General features: G+C 36.6%; 1 protein-coding gene across 7 annotated transcripts in view; it reads right to left on the bottom strand.

The window, feature by feature from the left end:
• Window positions 1–2,580: 2,580 nt before the first annotated feature.
• The window catches only part of CNOT2 (CCR4-NOT transcription complex subunit 2), an 86,767-nt gene continuing 70,036 nt past the window's right edge, over window positions 2,581–19,311 (bottom strand). For 6 of the 7 annotated variants that reach the window (XM_080935327.1, XM_080935326.1, XM_080935331.1 and 3 more), the window contains 10 exons: window positions 18,778–18,857; window positions 16,409–16,534; window positions 14,609–14,733; window positions 13,578–13,698; window positions 13,327–13,483; window positions 10,443–10,504; window positions 10,303–10,352; window positions 9,146–9,246; window positions 7,549–7,693; window positions 2,581–3,711 (listed from right to left, as the gene is read on the bottom strand). In XM_080935327.1, coding sequence (XP_080791453.1) covers window positions 3,625–3,711; window positions 7,549–7,693; window positions 9,146–9,246; window positions 10,303–10,352; window positions 10,443–10,504; window positions 13,327–13,483; window positions 13,578–13,698; window positions 14,609–14,733; window positions 16,409–16,534; window positions 18,778–18,857 — 1,054 coding nt within the window. In that variant the 3' untranslated portion in view covers window positions 2,581–3,624. The remainder of the gene's footprint in view (window positions 3,712–7,548; window positions 7,694–9,145; window positions 9,247–10,302; window positions 10,353–10,442; window positions 10,505–13,326; window positions 13,484–13,577; window positions 13,699–14,608; window positions 14,734–16,408; window positions 16,535–18,777; window positions 18,858–19,311) is intronic. The other variant, XM_080935332.1, reaches the window with a different exon arrangement.

Here is a 19,311-nt window from a genome sequence, read left to right as displayed (position 1 = left end):
CCTGCGCTTACCACAAACCAAAAGATAAAAAGCAGTTCCTTTGGCTCCTCCTACCACACTAACCTTTATCCTATTGGTCCTTGTTAGCCCACTGTACCACACTGACAGCCTTGGAACTTGAGAGTTGAAGGGAAACAGTTTCTTAAGCTTCTCTAGTGTTACCTGACCTTACATCCCTCTGCAGTGACATCCGAAGACTTGATCCTTGCCGTGTTCTGGGTACAACACACTTTTTTACTTTGGCAGTAGTCATCATTCTGATCTGTGTATAAACAAACTCTTCCACCATATTTTTAAGGTTTTACCACACAAACTGAAAATTAAGAATCTTGAGATAATGTATCCCACTTGATTCAATCTGATACTTAAAACTTTTCTTTCAATGGATTTATGTGCTTCATCTCCCAAATCTGTTCCTGGTATGATCCAAGTGACCATTAAATGCCATTGGCATGGGGCGCATGGGGACATGCCATTAGAGTCTTAAGTTTTTGAAAGTAAATGTATTTCATTGTCTGTCTTGTCTTAGTATTATTTGTTTTTTAGAGTGTGCAGTATCAGGGATTTTAACTTAGAGCCTCACATATGGCAGGGTCATATAGCCCCAGATCTTAAAAAACTATCTAGTCAGTAGATATTTCTATAAACTTTACAAATTATAGTTCAGAACATTAATTCCTGTCTGCGTGCGCGCACGTGTGTGTGTGTGTGTGGTGTGCGGTATGCACACACGTTTGTGCTTGCACAAACCTTGTGCAGAAATGATGCTATGAACGCAAATCTTAAAGAAGTGAGTCCTGCAGGATCACGATCAGGTGCCTCGTGTTTTATGGGCAAGGAATAAGACATCAGAAGACCTGTTTGGGAATGAAAGGATTCAAGGGTATCATCAACCTGACTCTTCACAGGAAAAAGCTGAGTTTCAAGAGCTAAGTGAAAATGTTTAGGATTTTCATGAAAATGAAATTAGAGCAAAGAATTATCTCAATGCCCAAATGATTTGATTTGTATATTTTCAAACTGAATTTATATAAAAAAAAATAACCAGTTCATCAACAAGTATTAATAAATATATCTGTGGATAAGCAGTTGGCTTTTGTAGATAGTGTAAGATTGAAGTAAACTTTGAGTTCTTAAGGAAGGTTACCTTGAAGGAAATTTTCACCAAGAAAAAAAAAACCAAACAAAAAAATCCTCCAGAGTTTTACCATGTACATCTCAAGTACAGATGTTTGCATTCAAGCAGGCTAAAGGATTGCTTCTTGCGGAGTATTAGCTTCTGTTCAACAAAGCCAGCGAGTGACCAGTGTGTCAGAGCAGACCCATTTGCTTCACTGGGGGGAAATAAACTAGGAAGCCAGAAAAATGAGCAGAAATAAGTCTAAGGGGAAATGTGAAATGTATAAATAGTTTTGGCCAATTTCTCTGTTTGTAGAACGGAACTACAAACATACATTTTAAATTTATATTTGAAGTCAAGTTGACCTCTGACATCACCAAACTATCATAACAAAACAAAACCAACACCCATTTAACAGGCAACTTTCCTTAATTTTGATGACCCTTGACTCTAGAACTCAGAAGACTGAAGTGTCTGCTGAGAATCACAGCCTGCACAGCAAACGTGGTCTGAGCTATCTGGGACGGTCAGTCAGTCAGTTACATGACCCTGCACTGGAGAAGCCTTACCGTCTTCTCCTGCCCACCGACTGCTGATGGTTCCACAGTCTTACTGCACTATTTAAGATATACCTCTTCCAAAATGTTGATACCAGTTTCCTTCAAATAGTGATGAGGTGTATCTTAAACAGTGCAATGTCTGTTGTGGCTTTTGACACAACAGTTAAAACTGTAATTATTCAACTGTTGTCTTTACTACTGAGGTGATACTCTAAATTCTGCCATATTTTTAACATTGTGGTATTTTTTAAAAATCAGTTTGGGCTATCTCTAAATACTTAAAGGTGAACTTTTAAGTTCTGATACACCAATTCAGCACTTCATAAATGTTACTTTTCAAACATTACTTAGGCAATGCCAGTAAGAGTCCACCTTACTAGGAAAAGAGCTTAGAAATAAAAATTGAAAATGTATATCCCACATAGCCTATTCCCTATCTAGTTCTCCTGACAGTTTTAGCCCCCACACAGTTTAGGTGTAGTCATTTAGATGACAAAAAGAATTCGGTTACCTGCAAATATGAACCATACAGGTCAACAAGCTGAAGGTAAATTTCATTTCAAAAGACTAAATAAATATCAGCAAATAATCTATCACGAAATTCCTGACCAGTTTCTCACAGAACAAACTTTCTGGCTGGGTCCCACCCCGGCCAGGTGCTAACTTGAAATGTAGCTACAACCTACCCAATGTTCCCTAGGTTAATGCTGAGGGCTCCTTCCTAAGTAAAGGGCCCAAGGTGGCCCCGTGAACAGCCCTGCTGACAGCTGAAGAAACAGAGAAGGACAACTGCAAATTAGTCACACCATGTATTCAGTGTATTTGTAAAGCTTGGGGTTTTTTGTGTTTTTCATGTTGAAGAAGAAATTTCACAATTTCAAATCAAAGTCAACACTGCAGTGAGGAGAGCTTTTCTACTTTATTACAAAGAGAAGAAGCCTTTATGTGGTCAGAAAATACAAGATTGATCTTTTTTCTCTTCCTATGAAACGCTGCTGTTCAAACAGCCAGAGTGAATTGTCTCAGTTCACGTCCTGAAGCCCCATCACATTCACTTGGGTATGGATGTCCTTGGCTGCTGAAAATCTGGCCCTTTAGTGCACAGGGCGACAAAGTCCCCTGACCAGCAGTTCCAGAATGTCCCATTTTCATATATTGCATCCATGCACACCTCCTAAAAATGAGGTACAGCAGGGCAAACATTTTCCAAAATAGATGTCATATATATAATATATACACATTCGTACATACATACCTTTATTCATGTGATGTCCAAAATTTAAAAAAAATGTACACATTTATTACAAAATCGTAACAAAGACTGGACAGTGTTTTGCTCATTCTGGAAAGATGAAGCTCAGTAACAACACAGCCCTGGAGCCACCAGAGACCGTGGTAACCTCTCTACACAGTCAGATTCTTGCAGTAAGCCTGGCGAAACTGCCTTTCAGAAACAGAAGGGGAAGTAAAATGAAAGAAGCAGACCTTGCTCATCTTTCCAAATGAAATACGAGAAGGATCTTCACATAAAAATGCACAAACATCTGTTCTTTTATTACCAATAGTGCTACAATGAACAATGCAAATTTTGTGGTCTAATTTTGTTGAGTCTTTGTGGGTTTTTTTTTTTTTTTTTACATTTAAGAAACTAAATGGTAACTTCTGTCAGTGTACTTGCTTGTCTTTATAGACCCAAGTCTGTCTGCTGGCAAAAAGAAAATAAATGAAAAAATTCAGACCCTGCTCAAACTAGAGAAAACAAATTACAAATTTAGTTGTTGGGCAGCACATAATTGGTAAGGCAGGACCTCAGATGGTGACCTTTACATAAGACAACTGCCAGATCCTCAAGGAGTTGAAACCAGGGTGCCTGAGCCACATCAGTTCTGCAGTGTGTCGAGTACTGTGCTGAGACAGCCATACCCCAAGAAAAGGGAAGTCTTTTTAGAAGGCTTGCTGAGCAGGGTTGTAGTTGAAGGTGGATGGCAGGTGAGGCCGCTCTTCTAATTTGTCATATTCCAGATGGAACTCCTACAAAAGAACATCAACATTGAGAACTTAAGTTACTTCATAGTTCTCTTTTTAAAAACATTTACTGCGAGTATGTATGTGCAGACAAGACAGACAGACCGACCGACCACATGTGCTCTGGGAATCAAACTTGGGTAGGTCATTAGTCTTCTTGGCAACATTAGCTGAGGCATCTCACTAGTCTAAGTACCTCTTTTAATGTGGGTTTTGTAACTTTTTTTTTTTTTGGTCCAAATATATTTTCTATATGAATAGTTAAAACAAGTCCACCTCAGAGTACACAGAGACACACATACTAGCTCTTCACCCTTTACATAAATGGTCCAGACAACAGCAGTGCCCTTTACCTATTATCTGGCAGACACACAGTAGACTTTCTGAATGTGAAGTCAGTAATTCAGAAACGTGTATTCATAAAAGTACTGTGCAAACTTTACTTAGAAACAAAACATGAAATTATTATACCTCTAAGGCAAAAGACTGAAGATTGCAGTATGTTTAAATACAGCATTTCAATAAAGTACACAAAACAAAAGTAAGAAACAACCCTGACATTTTGTTCATGTTTAAAATGAGGCACTTCCCAATATCCCTTAATGACATTGTTTTTTAAAGCCAAGTTATATTTTAACTTCACTCAAGTCTCAGGAAAATGAAGAGCAGAAAACACAAACATCTCAGGAACTCCCATTTCAAAACTAGCAGATAATTTAACAGTCATTTAAAACTAGATAGTGGTTTTGGTGTATAACTATCTGAAAGCTAACCGAATTACTGATCGTAATCAAACTTTTTAAAAAACTGGTTTGTTTGTATTGTAGATGCATGTTTGTAGGCGGGGCCACCTGACTTGGTGAACATCTGTGCCACAGAGCCAGCTTGCTGCCCCTCCCTACTCTCTGTAAGACAAGGTCTGCTGGGTAACTTAGCCTGGCTTTGAAACTTCCTACATAACCCAAACTGGCTCCAACTCATAATTCCGCCCACCCCAGGGTCCTGAATACCCGGGTTATAGGTTTGTGCCAGCCACCTGGCTTTAAGTTTTAAAATTTAAGAATACTAAGTTTTCTACAGATGCAAATGTAACTGCATACTTAAAAACAAATACCTCTGTAACCACAAAAAGGAGATACTCTAAAATTACTTACTCATTCTGTGACCTGAATCTAACTAGCACAAGCTATTCTAAAATATCACTTAAGTTTTTAGCCCTCAACATACATTATCTACTGAAGATTAAACAAGCATCATTTATTTTACTGTGTTTGGTATCAAACTGACTCCTCCATAATGGATGTTTCCACTGTTAAATTTCCTATTAAGAAAATTAGGCTCAGTGGCTAAGAGCATGGCTGCTCTTCCAGACAACTCAAGCTCAATTCTCAGCACCCACGTGGCACGTCACAACTGCCTGTAACTCCTGTTCCAGGGAACCCTACACCTCCACACAAACTTACAAGAAGGTGAAACACCAGTGTAAATCAAACTAATTAATTAAAATAATAGATACATGTTTTTTTTTTCTTTTCTCAAAAAGTTACTAAGTAGAAATGACTTTATGCACTGGGCTCAAAAGTTAGCATTTATAAAAGTAATGTTATTGTTGTTCTAAGTTTAGAAAATATCAGTTTTCTCCTAACTACAGTAAGTTCATACTTAAATCTTAGGAAGCCACAAAGTATGTTAATAGTTACTAGAAATATATGAAGAAATGTATATTAGGTTTATTAAGGCATGTAATGAAGTGTACCAGTAAAATTAATGAAAATATCATCTATATCAAGCATAGAATATATTATGCACCAGAAATCCTGCAATATCTAACAGTTTAAGTTGAGCCAAAAGAAGCCTACAATCTGAAATCTTTGAGAAAGTTATAGGTAGATAATAAGGAAGGTTCCATCACCTAAAACTTTTATTTAGTAATTACATATGCAATCTACATTAGCAAAATTACAGAGGATACCACATCTTGCTAATTATTTAGGGTCAATTTAAAAGAAAGGATGCCCCTTAACAGAGGAATAAATAAAAGAATGAGCATATGAAATGTCAATTATTATTACTTTTTTTTTTTTTTTAAAAGACAGGGTCTCACTATATAACCCTGAGTGGCCTAGAACTCACAGAGCTGCCTGGCTCTTAACTGGCACAGAATTACAGCCAGGCACCACTATGCCCTGCCACATTATTGACTAAACTTCCGGAAACAAACAATATACTACTTAGAACTGAAGGTTTTATGTCTTAGGGGATAAATATCTTAATTTCAATAATCTCTCTTACCAGTATGTATCGGTAAATACTTAAAAGTGATAACCCTCTATCACTTGCGAGTGCTGGCAGCCGCAGGGCCACACGGCACTGTGGGGCATCTTTATCTTAGTGGCTCCACACCACCTCTAAGTGCTCACAGACCCTGGCTTCTTCTGACCCAGGTGAGATCCACTCTGCCCTCCCTGGCTGCTTCTGTGGAGTGGTCCACAACCGCTTCAGTGTGTTGTTGTCACTCACTTTCCCCTGGTGTGTTGCCGCCAAGCCTTGCACACACATCCCAGCTCCATAGCGGGCTTTGTGCTTCCCGCCACTACATCCTGTTTGAACTCAATTAAGCCAGCACATCAAAGAACACACCAAAATAGTCTGATCCAATTGGTATGAGGTTAATTTGCCCTCCTAGGTAAATCGAATGGTCCTGTACAATTCCATCCCTTATAAAATATTCACTACTACACTTCTCCCACAATGTGGAGTGACTGAGAAGGCACACAGAACACAGCACTGTATCACTACCAATCACACTCATTCATACTGTATCTTCACAAACAAGATAGGTAATTAAAGTGCTAAGTGAAGAATACACTCTTTGAAACTAAGCTATAACCAATAATGACAGATACAGTCTAAAGACTGAGTACTAATCCCATTTACCATTGAGAAACCTGAAGACAAACACCTAAACCAAAACCCAAAACCAAAACAGTGTTTACCCTCTTCTGTATTTTCTATTAGACTCCTCTTTTTCCATTTCTCTAAGTTTTCTCAGGACTTCCAGAAAGACATCAACCTTTCCACTTTACACTGTCTCCTTATCACTTCAGTACACTGAAAAGATAACCTCAAAGCTACAACTGAAATTCGTGCAAATTTGCTTTTAAATTTGTTAGAAATACTTTTCTTCTGTTGAAATTTACTTTAAAAACTGCCTGGTACTTTGGTAATGCTAAAAATCACTCAGAGCAATGGAGTGGGAATTCTCTGAACCTGAATGTAGGTCGTATTTACATCACGGTCAAAGCATCAGCTACTATATGCAAATGCAAAGTTATCTACCGACACAGAAATCTATACAATTTAAAGGGGAAACTTTTCTTTGACAAGGCGGTTTTGTGAAAAAGCAAAGCTACAAACCAAAATGCAACTAAATAATCAACCTTCCTTCTGTACAGGCTCCTTTCCCTTCAATGTTTCGGGGCAGGAAGGTGAGCTTCACAACTCTCCTGCAGCCAGTGATCTCCAAACAGTCAGTGACCTTTCTGCTTTAAAAATATTCACCCGTGTACAAAAAAAAAAAAAGAAGAAAAAAAATAATATGAAAATGTCACTGGGTGAGACTGTAAGAGAGTAGCTTTGTTTAATAAATTGCCATTCATAAAATATTTCAAATATTAATAATTCTTACCCTAAGTCACAGAATTCGCTTACCAAATTTAGTAATTTTCCTATAATGAAATGAAATCTGACGTGTTATATAACAGACATACTGTTACAGATTGGTAAGCTAAGGACATTCTTTACAGTCTATATCCATACTCTCTGCACATGGGAAAACTATACCTTAGCTACTTTCCTCCAGTTGAGACAGTCAAAAAAGTAGTAGGTTCCCCGCTCATATGTGTTGGTTTTCATCGTTGGCTCCATGCCTGGTGCTCTGGTAATCCACACCCGCTCCTCCTTGTGGTATCTCCAATCACGGTTAAAACTTCAATGTTTAAAAAAAAGAAACAATTAATTTCTCCTGTGACCCACACAAAACCAGAAAAATTATATATAAAATATATGCATATGAAAGTTTCTTTATCTGGCTCTGCTATTAAATATAACCTTATTTATATATAGGTAATATCTTTTATAAAAAGATTTATTTACTTATTATTATATATAAGTACACTATAGCTGTCTTCAGAGACAATAGAAGAGGGCATCAGATCCTATTACAGATGGTTTGTAATCCACCATATGGTTGATGGGAAGTGAACTCAGGACCTCTGGACCTCTGGAAGTGCTTTTAACCACTGAGCCACCATTCCAGCCCAGTAAGATTTCTTTTGTTCCAAAAGCATATTCTTTAATACACATTAAAGTTGAATATTTTAAAAGGTATGTGAGTATTTTAAAGATATATAAACATTGGGCAGACCAAAGAAATATATAATATACTGAATAATAAAAGTTGAAAACAATCCATTGATTTTTATTGCTAGGTAAGTTATTAAGGAAAACACTGATTTGAATTGGCTAATTAAACTCAGACAACTTTATACCTATGATAATAGAATATCCATTTTGTAATGTTTAATTTTTAAATTTAAATAATAAATCATAAGAATCTAAGAGGATATCATCAGAAGCCAGGCCCATAATCTATAGAACTTATAAACTGAGGTAGCAATATCCAAAGGTACGATAACCCACAATGAACCTCCATGTAAATACAAATACATGCTTTCCTGCAAACAGTTTGGTAGTTCATAGATGTAGGTGACATGACAAAAAAAGCCAATTACAGATGAATGAGGCAATCGATACATTTATTATGACTACATTAAAAGAAAACAGATGTTAACCTCATTTCACAAAAATGAGAAAAAAGTGGGGAAAAATATTCTCAACTGAGAAATTTAAAAAACTGACAATTTAGTATCGCATAAAGGCACCAACATGAAGGGTCTTGTCTATATAGTAACCACTGGTGTATATCAAATAACAAGATTCTGTGTCTAGTCATCATAAATATCTGGTTCTACAAGAACCACAACCATGAGTCTTGGTTTATAACTCACATTCAAAAAACTCGATTCACTACACATTTCATTTCAGGTAGCTGACATCAAGTTAAAAATTCTTTGTATATTACAATAATTATAAAGCTAAAATATGCTGTCAAAGTAAACAAAATTCATTTTACTAAAAATGAAGATAATTCAAATTTGTTCCTTTGCTTTGTTGTTGTGATGATCTAGGACTGAAGTGGAGGTCTGGAGCTGCTAGCCAGGCACATTCGACCCACAACATCCCTGCTAACAACAATCTCCATTCGTGGAACGGAGAATTCTCAATAAAAAAAACCAAACCTACAACCATCATCATTTTTAAAACCTTCAGACTACCCAAGATCTGCTAGAGGAGACAGTGACATGACACAGTGACATACAGCTCTACTGCAGCTAAGAGTTGTAATACATCCCCTCCGTTCATGTAATAGAGATAGAAGAGAAGATCTTCTCCGTATCGGCCAAGTTTGATTGCAGCCAGCTACAAAAGACAAATTATGCTAAGTTGTAAAACAAACGTAAAAATTTGAAAAAACAACTGCTACCACTAAAATAAAAAATAAAAACTGGAAGGACAAACAGATTCTTTTAGCACACATAACTATCAGAGAGCCAGAGTTTTCAAGAGTTTCTCCACTTACATAAACAAGGCTATTTGTTGACTTCCCCTCCCAATGCTAACTTAAAGAATGAGTGTGTAAGAATTCCAGCTGCACAGGTCTAGAAGTGCTAGCTGAATCTACATGCAGAGTGCTTCAAACCAGTTCTTTCCAGAACATCAGAGGAGAAGCACAATAATTCAAGGCAGAGCTCACTTTGTTTAAATGAATGTCTAAAGATAACTTTTTCACATTTCCTTCCACAAGGTAGAAAAGAGTTTATAAAACTATAAACTCAGGATAGATGCGATCAAGTTCTCGTGTTCACATAAAGCCCTGAGGTTTTGTGAGGCCTACCTGACCCTACCTACAGCCAGCGCCTTGGCTTATCTGCATCACCCCAGTGAGGGCAGTTCTCTCGCCCAGTACTGTCCTCCTATTCTGGTGGCAGTTGTGAATCCAGGGCATTCTCCAGCACTTTCCACACTGGCCTAAGAAACGCTGTGGACACTTAGGCAACTATCCCTCAGTGAAAGACATGTCAATAAAAGGGTGTTTGTGGGCTGTCCTATTAAAAACATTTTATCTGAATAAAATCTCTTATGAATAAGGGCATAAAATAAGAATGTCAGGAGGAGAATCACCAAATTTTCCAAGTTCATTTATTCCATTCACTATGGTTAGTTTCAATTATTAGTTACAGGAAAATTTTATCATTCCTATCATTGTTTGGTTTTTAAAAATAAGACCTACAGCATTAATATTACTAAAAACAAATAAAACTATACACACACACACACACACACACATACATGTGTGTATGTATGAACGGCATATCCCTAAGATTACTAGTAGATCAGCATGCTGTCTGTCTGAACCAAAAGCAGTACCAAGATAGTAGATAAAATAAATACCTAAAACAGAAAAGCTATACTCACCTTATCCCTAATGTGAATGTTTGTTAAATATTCTGATGGAACATGGAAGTCTGCATAATAAAACAACAAACAAAAGTGTTATTAACTGATTCTTAGAAAATGTCTTTTAAACAATCTTGAGCACAAATAGATTCTCCTACCTATGTCTTGAGGTCGACAAGGTGAAGAAGCCCATGGTGATGCAAATTTGGGGTAGAGATTTCTGAACAAGTAAAAAAGAAGCCACTTTAAAGAACGAAGTAAAAAACCGTATTTCTAATTTAATTTCAGGAAAATGGGAGGAAGAATTGAAATAAAATGTAAGCATCCTTCCTGGTTCTCTTTCTTGAATTTACTACAACTTTATAGCAGAAAAATAACACAGGAGCGTTTCCTTTACTATCCTACCAACAGAAGATAAAGCACAGCAAATCAAAATATACTTAGGTACAAAATGTAAATGGCCTACTTTAAATTAGCTATAATTAACAATGCTTTAAGTTTATTTCTTCAATTCTATATTACTTTCCCTGTCCACCTCACTCAAGCCTGCAATGACAAGGAGCCAGATTTTGTACTCACTATACACACGTGAGTGCCTAGCATATATACCTGGAACTGTTCAAGGTGCTCTGAATGAATTAAATGGTCAAAACAAAAGCTGCTGATACTGGAAAACTCACTTTCTGTTTAAGTGTAAGGTGAATTGGACACTGGCAGATAATTAGCATAACAGGTAAATAATATTGGTTGTATAATTAAATAGGGTGGTCAGTTTAAGTCAGATTTGACAAGCTTAGGCAAACAAATATTAAAGGATATGAGAGATAATTAGCTAGTAGAACACTGTACTACTATCAAAGCAAATATTAGAACAACTGAGACAGAAACGGCCTGACATGAGAGGCAGAAGAAGGTAGCCAGAGAACAAAGAGAAAAGCTCTGAGGTGGAGTCAGAAGAAAGAGACAGGATGAGTGAACATTGCAGGGCTGCTATTCAGGGAGTTTTTAAATTAGAACAACAAATCTGTACTCGTACTGAGCACAGAAAGAATTATCTTCAGTGCTGCATAAAGCTGTACAAAAAGAGAAAGAAAACCAGCGATCCGCTGGCAGAGTATTCAGGCAACAAACCAGAGTTTGTTTAGAATATGACTGGACTCTGTATCTATTTGAGAGGATTGTGTCCGAGAGAAAAGGAAGAAGAGAACTAAGGATGATGTCAAGTTTGTGAAAGTATTAATGGAGACCAAGAAAGCTTAGACACAGTGTAGGTTTAAACCAAATCTTAAAGAGACGTTTAGCTAGTAACGGTATCTACAATGTCAAGTTCAAGGAAAAGATCTTCAGTGAAATTTGGTATTGGGATTGGAATTTTCAATCTATGTGGTCCTTAAAAAAGCACAAGTCTAGATAAGACTATCATGAGAACAAACAGAGAGAACTAATCCAAAGGTTAAGAAGTAGTGTGAGCAAGGGAAACTGAGGGATGAGCCAGTGTTACCAGGTAAGAATGAAATCTTCGATACCGAATGAAGGATGAGCACCAAGTAATTGTTTGGTAATGCTGATGAACAGTTTAGTGGAATCAAGGGAACAGAATCCTAGCAAAACTGGTTTTAATAGAATGAGAGAAGACAAATTAGAAAAATCATGATGATTCATTTGATACGATTAGCTTCAAAAAAATAAAATAAAAATGTGATAACTCAAAGATCATGTACTATGTATGATACGACTGAGAGAAAGGTTATCTTTATGTGACTAGAAATGACAAAACAGAAATGTTGTAAGTTGGAAGGAAATCATGGCATGTGCCTGTAATATCATCACTTAGACAGACAGAAGCACGAGTGCTTAGTTAAGGAGCCACCCTGGACTACACCAGCAAGACCATTTCCAAAGTCCTGGGGGCAGGGGGCAGGGGGCAGGGGTAGAGCGCCTGCTTTCTGTGCACAACACTGGTTTGGATGCCACCAGCAGGTAAAGAATAAAAAGTTAAGATCCACACTCGTGAGTTTTTACAATTCACACTTTTGAGTTTTTACAAAGTTTTAAGTAGAAAACATGGACCAAATATTTTGTGGCAAGGGCAAGTCAGATTTAGATTAGATTTGGTGGCAGGACGAGGTTAATGCTCTTTTATATTTGGATACACCCGTCTTTGCAAAGTAGAAATAGAAGCCAGGTCATTATCAGAGACATGAACGGGAAGAAACACTATCAATGGCTTGGTAAAATGTAGAACGATCACATAGGACAACAGCAGCAAAAAGCCACCCACCCACAGCCAAAAGCAAACAAAAGGTTCTGAAAGGTTTATGCCACGTAGGAAGGAGTATGCCTGCAAAATTTTGGACTCACTTTTAAGTTCCTGAGCACAAGTGCAGCAAGACCAGACAATGAAATTATGCTTTTCTGGACTCCAACCAGAAGATGGTCAAGAATGAAACAAACAGATACAACAATGAATAGAGACTCTAAGGTGCAAATACAATGAGAAGTGAGAAGGACAGACAGTCACGCTTGCCTAAGTGAACAATTATAATTGATCATAAAATTTAATGGTGAGAAGGAGTGAGCTCATCAAGGAGAAAGAGATAAGAACACCAAGGAAGACAAGCGCTAAAGACTGAGATGCTCCAATAGAATCAAATTATGTAGAAGTTGCGGCCATGAGAGACACATGGGAAACAGTGATAGTTAGAAAGCAGGCAACAAGTTAAATTTATGGTGAGCCTACAGTTCCGAATAATAACATTATAATGAAAGGAATGAATAAAGACGTGGCTTGGGGATGGATCCTTGGTATCTCTCTGTGACAGTGATCTATGGGCTAGCTAGAAGATCTATGGCCCAGGAGTAAACAGGCTGATGATAAAGATTAGCTAAGTCTAAGGCTCTCTGGGGTGGTACAGTAGACAGGGTACAGGATAATGCCTATAATCCTGCCTGGGTTACTCTGTCTTTGAAAGGAAAAGTTAACAGAATGAGACTCCATTATATGCTAGAAGATATGTATAAACGTGGAAGAAAAAAACTTACTCAGGTGAATTCAGATTGAGGCCTAATGTTGTTAAGTCACTTCCTAAAGCAAGATGTACCATTCCTGGGTCTGTCTCTGCTGCCCTGATAAATGTTAACAGGCCAATCATTCCAAATTGGTCCGTCACCATCCCTTGAGGAATGTTAGTAACTCGACCTGGTTAAGAAAAACACAATTATTTTTACTTTATATTAAGAAAAGTAGAGAAAAATGTACTTTAAAAATATCTGAAGTATTTATGGAGTCCCACCATCAGGTAACACCTGGATCCCCTTTTTCTGCTGATTATTGTTTTGTGTTGTTGAACTTTTATCTCCAGGGAATTTGGGTCCATCTGTACTTGAAGTCGTCTTCCCCGATGTACTCAAATTCTAGCATGGAAAAAGGAAAGCGGGACATCAGATGTGTTAAATATGTGAGTTTAAATTCATCAACATCTTGACAGTCATCCACTTCTGTAATTAAATCAGTAGTAATTACCTGTTTTCTACTTGAAAAGTGTGTCCCCATAACTGCCTCATGCAAAACACACAGATCCTGTGTCTACACCTGATTATTTAAAGGGCAGGAATCCTGAGAAAGTTGGTCTTTGTTGTTGTTTAAAGATCTCAGTCACAGATCACAGGAAGGAAAACATGAAAAATATCTTTCTCGGGGTTTTATGTTTTGTGGATGCACACTTCTATATAAAAGAGTAGTTACATACTACAGTACTAAAAATATTACAAAGCAACCTGAAAGATAAACTAGAAATGTATCAAATTTTAAAATTCACACTTATTTCCGTCCTTACCCAACAATCTTCTTTAAGACCATCATACATACAAAAACAAAAAACAGAAAACAAAACCAAAACCAAAAAAAAAAACCTCTTTGCCATGAATGTTGAAAGAAATAAACACACTTGTTAAATCAGAAGCTGAGTTGGCTGAATCAACACAGGTATAAAAATGTGCATAAAGATTCTTCAAGGAGAAAACTTACTCAAGAAAAACACAGCTCCTTAGAAGTCTATATTATCAAACTTCATGGGATCCAGCTGACAGGGACTACAATAAAAGTCTAAATTAACTGACAAGTTCAACAGAAATTTGCAAACCTATATGAAATAAGAAAAAATTGGCTATCTTCTAAGTTATAAAGCTTTCTACACCCTTCAGAAGTTAGAGTATTACAGTGCTCAAATAATTCTGAAGCAGCATCTAGTCAGTAGCTATTAGTATGAGGCAAGTCTAGGGGAGAAAACTATACCACTTGCATACATGGTTCTCAGCTACTTACAGATTTGCTGTCGTCATTACTTGACGTTGGATCTTTATAGCTGGAACCAGGTAATGCTGGAAAATCTTCGTTGTGTATTGAGAAGTCTTGGGATTGCTCATTTGCAGGTTTTGTTACCATTCCAACTATGGAATGAAAATAATCCAGATAACTGTCATTGAATCTATGATACTGTCTTAAAAACTATATAAGATGCTAACTTTGCTCATCACAATCTACCAAAAGCTCTTTTAAAAGCATGTGAACTGATAACTCAAAAACTGATATTCGGGATAGTGATAAAAAATGAAAATTTGATTTACTGATTTAAAAAAGCAACCTATAAAGCAACACAAGGAAAACAAGTGGTAATCCTGTAATTCTAATCTAATGCTATATAGGTGTTTTAAAATAATATCTGATATTTGTAATAATATTCAAAATGCTGGCTTACAGGCTAGCTTTAAGTATCTAACTAGATGCCGTAAACACCAGTTGGCTGTCAAATGGAAATGAGTAATAAGATTTAAAAGAACACGTCAGTACTCTACTTAAAAGTGACTTACAGAGTGAGCAAATTGCAACCAATTACAAAACAATTCCACTTTCTTTCTTTTCTTGGACTCCATGTTACAGATGTAAAACATGCAAGAACTGGGAAATACTCTTCCCACTATACTTGTCATTAGTCAGGCCCTTATTGGAGAACAAAATCCAGTTTGGGGCTCCACAATTCAAGAAGGAAATGGAGAAACTAGAGATCGTCCAAGGAGAGCAACTGGAATGTTTAAAGGGATGAAAGAAAAAACCTATGGGGAAAGGTTAACAACATTAGCGTCTCAACTGAGAAGCAAGCAGCCAGGCAAGCAACTTCAGGGCACGGCACATTCTTTTGGGAAAATAGATTTGGAAGGTTTAAGATATGACCAATAAAGCTTTTCCTCCACACATTTTATTTATATCCAGAAGTATGGAACTTGAAACCCTTGATTATGGAGAAAATATTAGCTCTATTTTAAAATAACTGATGAATAAACTCCTCTAATTATTAATCCCAGCCTCTACCAGATCTCACCCACAAGTAACAATAATCTAGCTATGTTGCTATCACAAAGTTTTTGTCTCAGTTGTTATATGGTTAACATTGTTATTTGGGCTCTACTACCCAGACTTCTTATAGAGACTGTAAAAAAAGAATAACTGGGGATATTAATCATAGCCAAGAATCTACCAAGATACAAAATCATAAGCACTGATTCTCACAGGCTTTTCAAAAGGGCATTTGCCCGTATGTAGAAATGTGTGCCACATGGCTGGCAGAATAGCTGGCACTGGCACACAAGAGTCAAAAGCTAAAAGTGTTGCTAAATGTTCTACCTAAATTAGTGCCCTCAGACTACCCTCCTGAAATGAATTTTCTAGGCCTCAATGTGAATCTAGAGAACTCTTCTCTTAGAGAGATAGCACAATGTAGTTGCTAATTACCAGGGATATAGTCTCCTAAAGGTGGGGCCAACTAACAAAAGCCAAGCCAAAAAATTAATCACATATAATAAACTAAAGCATGCAGAACAGAAAAAAAAAAAACTTCTGAATAGCAATGAAATAAGTATTTAGATTTCTGTACTAAAGTTTATTACTCAATTTTGTTATAGTGGATATATGGAAAGAAAAACCAATCTTTAAATTATGAATTCTGACAAAATAATGCTAATATGGTTTGACAACATAAATACATACAAACATGCACACACAGACATGTATGTGTGTAGGACACATGACTGTAATCTTTAATTGGACATCACTAAAAATATGAATTACCGTAAGGAGCTCTTCCAGCCAAGGGGTTTATTAATGGAGTTGGGTTGCCACTTCCTTCCCTTCTATTTCGGTCTGCTAATGCTGGGAAATCTGAAAGGTCCAATCCTGTCACATTTTCACTGCCATCTAAATGATAAGAATAACACTCGTTACTGATCCCACGAACGTCTTATTTGAAACAGCGGTGTCTTCTTTAATGGTGCAGAGTGGGTGACAGGCACACGACAGTGAGCTAGCTCTACTGTGGGTTCTGTGGACTGATTCTGTGTCATGGAATTAATTCCTTAACTGAAACACCCAAGTCTAGAGCTGTGAATAAAGAGAGGGTGTACATCACTCCCCTGCTGGAAGAGGGCAATAAGACTTGGAGCTTGCCAGGGAGCGTGCACTGGTTAGCTGTGACGGCTCCTCCCTTGAAAACTGGACAGCCAGTATCTACACTACTTGGAGCTTCAACTATAAGATACGATGATGACATTACCTCTTGCAAACGTCCAGAAAGACTTTGAAGCCAACAGACAGAGAAGCCCTAAGGACTTTTGCCGTGTGTACTTTGGTTTGAGCCAAAAATGTGTATACATGAATGTATCTGTTAGCTCCGTGCAAGGATAGGCTCCTCCTATGTATCAGGAGTAGGTGGGGAATGTAGAAATAATCAAAACCCAGAAGTTTATGTTGCCTGTTACACAGTAGGCGCTCAATAAATATACGAAATAAAGATATATTTATCTGTTTTAAATTATACTGCTAACATTAGATATAAACATTTAACCCAACTTCTCTATTTTGGCTATTTTATTTATTTTTCTCTCAACCTTTTGTGTTCTTAACCTGCACTCTAATTTTAAAAAGCTTAATTTTTTACCTATAATTTACCTACAATTATTTTTCTTTATGTTTCGCCTTGTTTTATAAGCATGTATAGTTTTAGGTCTGTTTTCCATTTAATTTTGATTTTTTTTCTGAAAAATTTCACAATTAAAAGTATCATCATTAAAACAAAAGGACTGTATTCATACACCAAGGAAGGTGATAATTTAAAATAACAAGTGAAAAGGTAAAGATAGGCCATTTCTTACAAATTATTTAAATTTACATTAAAATGCAATAGATGAAGCAAAAGAAATTAAAATCTTATTTACTGTTTTAATGTATAAGTTAGTATCTCTCAAATTATGATTAATTATAAGTTTCTTCAAGTAAAAATTAACTTTTTAATATATATCTTTAGATCTTTCCATGTCTATTAGGTGAGAATATATTTTAACCAACAATTTATAATTTTCCAACTATAAACTTATGTCTTGAAAATAATTTTTCCAGTCTAAAATCTATTTCTGAAACTTTATAGTAGCATATAAAAACATCATTCAGCTGAAATGAGAGGCAGCCAGACTTCACATACTAGGTATGAATAAGTATACTCTTTAAAGGCAATGAAGTTGACAGATTTTAATAAAGTCACACCCAAAAAACTGTAAAATTTAAATGCTTAACGTCTTCCATTTCTTTCAATGGTTTTGATCTTGGCTGGTCCACTTCAGTTGTTCAACAAACCATCAGAACACTCAGAAGCTAAAAGCCTAGGGCTACAAAAGGGCTTCCTTTAGGTCTTCTGCTGCATATGCGCGCTGTATTTCACAGCCCCTCCTTTCAGCACCACCGTCCACACATAGAGCCCAGGAGCACTAGTTCTGGTCCTACAACCATGGCAACATCCCTTACTTTCTCATCACCAAAGCACCTAGAGGCACAGCAAGCCAGCAATACCTACTACTCCCTGTTTATTTCCTGCTAAAGCAGTTGCTAAAAGAAAACAACAGACTTTAGTTTTTGCCAAAAATCAAGTTAGTTCCTAGGTAGCTCAATCTTATAGATAATACTGGATCAAAATTCTTAAGGATTAAGTGTGAAATTTTTCATTAAAGCTATTTTTAAAAATAGTTAGTGCTTCCCTACAGTTGACAGATTCTCTTCAATCTGAGTAGCTAAAATCAGAATGTCCTTCCACCCAACCTAGTCTATACTATTGTTCTCAGTGATAGGGCAAAGAACAGGAAATGTTTTGGAGAACAAAAACCCAAGATTCTGAGGCACAAATATAGTCCAAATTAGTATTTGCTCTCTTTAGATGTTACAAAATAATTCTGATGTTACAACACAAAATACTATATTGCAAGGCCAAGTCAGGGGAAAACATTTAAATTACTCTCTGCTGTTTTGTTAAACCCTATCCCTGAGTTTATCACTAAACTAAATTCTGTTTAAAACAGTAAAATCCTGCTACTATTCAGAGGTCTGAAAGTGGACTTGCCTGTATTTCAGAACTACTGTACTTTATTAGGGTACTAGCTCGAGAGTAAGCTTACCTGTTCCATTAAAAATGTTACTTGATAAGGAGTTATTCATTCCAAATGCCTGATTCCTGTTCATTCCAAATCCAGACATACTGGGTACATAGAAAATAATTTTAGATATACAGTAAGAACACTAACTTTGAGATGAAGAAAAATAAAAGTATATACTTTGGGTCTCCTCATATAAAACAATGTTTCAAAACCAGTGCTAATTTGAGAGTAAGATCTTTATTTTAATTTCAAAAATTTCTCTAAAATTCTTTAATAAACAAGAAAGAATCAAACAATTTAAACAAATTAATTTTAAAAACCAAAAAAGAAACTTAGTTATGAAGAGTAAGAGTACATCCAGTGTTGCTGGTGTGCTACCTTGCTAGGGAAATGCACCAACCTCAACAGTACGCAGGCAGGTACCTTCCTGAAGGCTTGCTTTTGTTCCTGACTTGTAAAGCTTGCTTTTCAGTGCAAGTCTTCTCTTTACAACTCATCTTTCCTAGCTATTCTTTCCCATGATGCTATGTCTTATTCATTATCTGCCCCCTGGTG

Source organism: Micromys minutus (assembly GCF_963924665.1).
Source record: "Micromys minutus genome assembly, chromosome: 22".
NCBI lineage: Eukaryota > Metazoa > Chordata > Mammalia > Rodentia > Muridae > Micromys > Micromys minutus.
The sequence above is the reverse complement of the archived record's forward strand: the minus strand, read 5'-3'. Positions and strand labels throughout refer to the sequence as shown.